General features: G+C 35.4%; 1 protein-coding gene across 1 annotated transcript; it reads left to right on the top strand.

Moving 5' to 3' along the window:
- Positions 1-2,905: 2,905 nt before the first annotated feature.
- LOC129757423 (recombination repair protein 1-like) lies at positions 2,906-4,942 on the top strand. Its single transcript, XM_055754644.1, has 3 exons — positions 2,906-3,153; positions 3,606-3,800; positions 3,979-4,942. Exons 2-3 carry the CDS (start codon positions 3,758-3,760, stop codon positions 4,845-4,847), a joined length of 912 nt encoding a protein of 303 aa, XP_055610619.1. The 5' UTR covers positions 2,906-3,153; positions 3,606-3,757; the 3' UTR covers positions 4,848-4,942.
- The last annotated feature ends 1,154 nt before the right edge of the window (positions 4,943-6,096 follow it).

Below are 6,096 nucleotides of genomic sequence, written 5' to 3'. Positions count from 1 at the left end.
TAAAATTAGTATTCTGTGAATGAATTTCGAAGTTCAAATGGTTGTTTTCAAATTTTGAACTTGTTTAGTTACACTTCTTAGTAAAAACCCATTTTAAACACGAGTGATGTGTTTTGTGTGACAAGATTTGAGTTTCAATACAGATGGTATTAACTGAATTGCAAATCGAAATCTACAATCTATTGGTTTCAATTCGTGAACGTCATATAAAACCATAAAATGAAATGTCTAAGGCCTAGAGAGTGATTTAAGACGAAATTCCGCCGAGCCGAGCCGAATTTCTGACATGTTTGTCAACACTTATTTTTAAACATAATGTACTTTATATGTTTAAAAATGAATCAGTTTTAAGTGAAATCAATCATTGATAACTGATGCTCTAACAAATCTTAATGAAATTGAAAAAAAAATTGCTTTTTTGTTTTATTATAATTCAATTTATTTAGGAAGAAAAATGATGATGATGATTGATTGACGATGCATAAAACATAAGATCACGTGTTGATCCTAACGATTAGACTTAAAAGTAACATTAATATAAATTAACAAAAAAAGTATATACTACAGACTACACAGTTCTTAACATCGCTAGAATTCTTCTGTTAAACATATTCTTGGAGGTATCAAAGTCGAAGAGCTCTGAAAAACACTTGAATGCTCTTGTAATACTAATCAGGGCACTATTGGCTCCATAGTTGTTCTGGCGAAGAGGAATGTGAAGCTGAAGGTTCCGATTTCTTAGTCCTGGAGGTCGTACGCACAGGTTGATAGTTTCCAGCAGCATGGGGTAGTCTATATTCGAAGCCAGAAGATCGGAAACAAATTATGCTCGAATGGCAGCTCATCGGGCTTGGAGCGTGTCCAAGGATATGAGGTAGCAACGATTCTCTTATCGTGGAAGGCGAAACGGATCTTGCCAATTCAAGTGTTTCAAAGCATAACGCATAAAGCGTCTTTGGGTGGCCTCGATTCGATCAGCACCATTCTGATAATAGGGACTCCATACAGCAGATGCATACTCCAAGATTGAGCGGACAAGGCTACAATAGAGACTTTTCAGGCAGTAAATGTCTTTAAAGTCTTTAGTCACGCGAAAGATAAATCCCAAACTTCTCGATGCTTTGTCGACTGCATAGTTAGTTTGCGTCTTAAAGTCTACCTGTTAGTCAAGAATTACACCCAGATCATTTAAGTGTTTTGTTCATGCAATTGTTTGGTTTCCAAGAAAATAATCAGCAGTTACGGGAAGCCGTTAACGGGAAAAGGAGATGACAAAGCATTTTTTGAGGTTTAGTGGCAGGCAGTTGTCGTCGCACCATTTGGCAAAATTGTCAAACTGTCGCTGTAAAATTACGGTATCTGCAGAAAATTTTATAGTGTAGAAAAGCTTTAGATCATCCGTATAGACGAGTTTTGTACCCTCAAGTAGTAAAAGCACGTCATTGAAGTTAATTAAGGAACACTACTGGGCCTATGTGGCTGCCTTGAGGCACGCCTGATATGGCAGAGAATTGTTTGGAACATGAGTTACCATATCCTACAGAGATTTTGCGTCCAATGAGTTAACTGCGAAACCAATCTAATAGGGCCCGCAAATTCCCAGTCTCTCCAGCTTCGCAATAGCTATTTTGGCATTCACCTTGTCAAAAGCAGCAGACAAATCGGTGAAAATTGCATCGACTTGCAAAAATTATGTAAATGTCAATAAGTTCGTAGTCGTAGAGCGCTTGAGCTTAATCCATGTTGATCATTACAAATATATTGCTTGCAAAACGTGAAAATTGGGTCAAAGATAACGAGTTCAAACAATTTAGCTACTGCACACAAAGCCGATATTCCTCTGTAGTTATTAATAACCCTCCTTTCACCTTTTTTTGTAAACCGGGAACATAAAAGCATTATTCCACAAGGACGGAAAGATAGCTTTGTCTAGCGGTGCGTCAAATATGCGTTTGATAGGAATTCTAAATGAAGGATAAAGCATTTAAAGAAAGTAGCTGCTCCACCATCGGAGCCCGGGGCAACAGAATTTTTCAGTTTAACAGTCGCCTTTAGAATAGACGTTACAGAAGAAATAGAACAATCCTTATTATCCAAAGGCAACATAAAACTAGTCATCGTGGAATTAATGAAACTAAATCCCACATTTCCAGACAATTTGTTTTCCTGCAATAAGCAATACTAACTTTTTAACGCTTTGTGACAAATTTTCGCGACTAACCATGGCTTTTCCTATAAGAACACGTAACATAATTCATATACTTAAATCTACCAGAATTACTTGTAACTTGTTTCGCTTGTTTGTAGTTATGTTTGAGGGACTTGAGATTGACTCATGATTTTCGGGAAAGTGAGTTTTCTCTACAAGATTATCTAATAGAGTAAAGCTTTGCTATTATTCGTTTTAGTAATTTTTATACTTCGCAAACGTCGTGCAGAATAAGCTTCACAGTAACAACAGAGTAATACCTAGTCATCAATTGCTTTGTGAGAATCATTTTTGAGAACTAAAGAAAGCGCCGGAGCTTATACTATCAACACAATTAAGGAGATAGAAACTATTTTAATGGGATTGCTCGCGCAACACAAGCAATGATAAAACACGTTACTAATGACGTGATAAGACTCAAAATCATTGGACACCTTTGGATTCAAACATACATAATGGAAAAATCAACTTAAGCACTTTATTTCCAGTTTCATATCAATCTGAGTTGATACTTTTTAAAAGTACATTTCAACACATTTGATCCAGCATCTGATATGTCAGCAGCTCACTGTCACTGTTTTTTCTCAATATATCAGAAAATAATCAGCTGAATCAATACTAATCCGGGGCTCTTTCTCACAGAAACACAACCAAGTAAATATTCTCTGGGTTCAAAGCATCCGAGCCAAGTTCTAAAAGAAGCTTTTGTCTATGGTCGGCTGTTTTGGACGACAATATCGGATTTAGATATAATACAGGTTGTTGGTGGACATGTAGCAATGGATAAATTTTTATTCAATAATTACCAAGTCATTTGAATGATACACCTCGAGTTTGAGTAACTGAACTCTTAATAAAAAGAATTACCAGAGACGATTTCACAACTCTTTCGGAAACATCGTTCGGGCTCATCTAACATGGGAAACAAAAGTGGTCGGAAAACAGTGAGTATTTGAAGTGCTTGAGACTTGTTTTATTTTTAAGTTCCGCAGTTACTTATTATTTAAATTCAACTGAGTAGAATAGAAAAATTATTCTTCGTAAACAAGAATAAGAATCAAAAAAATCTGTGAGGGAGAGCTTTTTTGAATTTTTTTTTTAACTGAACCAAACTAAAATGTTGAGAATTGAGCATGTTTTAAAAATCAATGCCTAGTTCTCCACATCCACCTCACATATTTAACATTGTTATTTCAAGGAGTCATTGAAAATTATTAATACATAAATCTGAAAGATGGATTTCAAATCATAAATAATACTTTTAAAATGAAAAAATTCAATATCGCTTGAACTGAGAATAAAACTTGAGAAAAGTTAAGTACCTACACCCGCACTTGCTTGTGTAGGAGATAGAATTTAGTTTTACCAGTTTTAACTTTACCTGTTTCATTTTCAGAGCGTGAAAGAAAAGTAGGCCTAGGTTGAACTAAATCAGAAGTATTTAAATATGAAAGTCTGACACAAATTTATGCACTGTCTGTATTCATCACCAGAAAAGCAAAAGTTACGAAGCTAAACAATTCCTTCCTTGAACCATAGTTTGAAAAAATGGCTGTGAAAAAAAGAAGTGTCCTCCATAAACTCCGTAAATGTAAGTATCAATATTCAATAGATTGGAAGTGAGAGATGATGGAAGTTAAGAAATATAAAAAGTAGAGAAATTTGAAGGAAACTATTTTTTTTTCTCGTTTAATTTTCTCAGGATTTCATGATCTTATGAAGAAAGAAAAACTATATGGTTTTTCTAACGTTTATTCTTTTTATTTCAGTTATTTTACGAAAAATCCTTCGGAAGTCTAAGAAACCATTTCCCATTGACGAAGAAATAGTTGCTTATCCAGAAGCATATGAACACCAGCATGTGGAAACATTTATCAGTTCACATCAAGTTTCAACTTATCGATGGAATGAAAAACCGAGCCAACCTTATAATCTACACCTCATCAGCTTGAAGTTGGATAACCTGACACGTTGTATCGAAAAAGGAGCATTAGATGTGATGCTTCAGGAACGCCCAAATATTGTTTGCATCCAAGAATCTACGAACTCCGTTGACAAAACACCCGGTGAGGTTCGTCGACTTCCAGGTTATCACCCATATTGGCTTCATTCCGAAAAACACCAGAAAGTTGCAACCATTTACTCCAGGACGATGCCAATGAACGTGCTTTACGGATTTGAGGTACCGAATCTCGATGACCTCATTATAACTGCGGAATTTGAAAAGTTTTTCCTTATTTGTGCGCTGCCACCAAATTCTGACATTCGTCTTAAAGAACTATCGTGGGAAGACAGGCTTCGGAACCACGCCCTCAGTCTAGATTTCCGGAAACCTGTCATAATTTGTGGCAATTTCACAACGGCTCACCATGGGACTGACAAAAAACGGTGTCTCTCGAGAACTTCCGGTACGACCTGCGAGAATAGCTATGCGATGACCAAACTGCTTTCCTCTGGATTCATCGATACGTCAAGAGTATTTTATCCGGAACAATCGGTAAGAAGTAACGAGAGCAACAGATTCGACCACATTTTTGTCTCCACGCGATTGAGGAACAAAGTGGTAGAGTTTCCCGTCGTTGAAGAATCTGTATGCAGAAATTTCTGCTGCCCTGGGATTGGTTTCTTCAATTTATAGTAAAAATTTTATTTAACGATTGTTTTCAAGTAGATGTTTTATATTTAGATCTTATCAAATAATTTCTATAAAAAGTTTTGTTTAGAAATAAACGTTTTCATGTGTCTAAAAATGTGCTTTTGTCCCTAAATTCCAAGTCTAATTTTCGCAAATTAAGAACCCCAAAGAATTCCAAACAGGGGAATTTCAAAGTTCGAAGTGCTACAGCTTGAGAATCGCTGGACCAAACTGTTTTTTTAAGTGACTCTGAGTTCGTCTTAATATTGGGATTTATTGGATTGTATAGGGTAGAATGAGGGTACTCGATCGCTGGGGATACTTGATTCCTTCGCTATATCTTGAAACAGGAATGTCTTACAAATATCAAATGTTTTAGAAAAATGAGCCAAATAAGACAAAACAACAATGCTGTTATCTAAACAAATTTAAAAAAAATCGAGTTATGAAACATTGTTTGAAAAATTTAACAAAGTGTGTTCTGAAGATTTTTTTCCATCACTTTAAAATTTTCCTACATGAAAAAATTATAACAAAAATATACATTCCAATATACAAATCATTAGAGTAGATGAACTTCAAAATGCCATATTTTCAAAGCGATTTTTTAAGAAGAAGTTTTCCCAAATGTATGTTTTTTTGTAATTTATTGATTATCAACTTCAACGCAGCCTGTTAGTTACAATTAACTTTATAGACGATTGGCATAATGCCGTTTGGCATAATACTGTTTGACACAAAGATGGTTTGGCATAAAGTCGTTTGACATAATGGACGTTTGACACAATGGTCATTTGGCATAATGGTCGTTTGGCATAACGGTAGTTTGGCATAATAGTCGTTAAAAAAAATAATGTTTTATGCACTAACTTTTGGCATGTTTCAATTGTTTGAATGAAAACTTACTAAATAAATAAATAGGAAACGGAATTGCCTTATAATATACATTGGGGAAACCTAGGAGCACTGGACATTCTCGCAGCTTTGAATCAAACTAGAAAAACGAGGTCGTCCTAAAATCATGGATCAAAACTACGAGGAAGCATCCTCACGCTGCGCGTTCGAACTAGAATGATGTATGGTCCTCAAGCTTCGCGTTGCGGTTATGTTATTTGATGAAGTTTTATATTTTTTTCATGCCAAACTACTGCTAAGCCAAAAAACCATTATGCCAAATGTTCATTATGCCAAAGGACCATTATGCCAAATAATTTTGCCAAACGGCTTTTATGCCAAAGGCCTTCATGTCAAA

Source organism: Uranotaenia lowii, chromosome 3, assembly GCF_029784155.1.
Source record: "Uranotaenia lowii strain MFRU-FL chromosome 3, ASM2978415v1, whole genome shotgun sequence".
NCBI classification, from domain to species: Eukaryota; Metazoa; Arthropoda; class Insecta; order Diptera; family Culicidae; genus Uranotaenia; species Uranotaenia lowii.
This window is presented reverse-complemented; position numbering and strand designations above follow the sequence as displayed.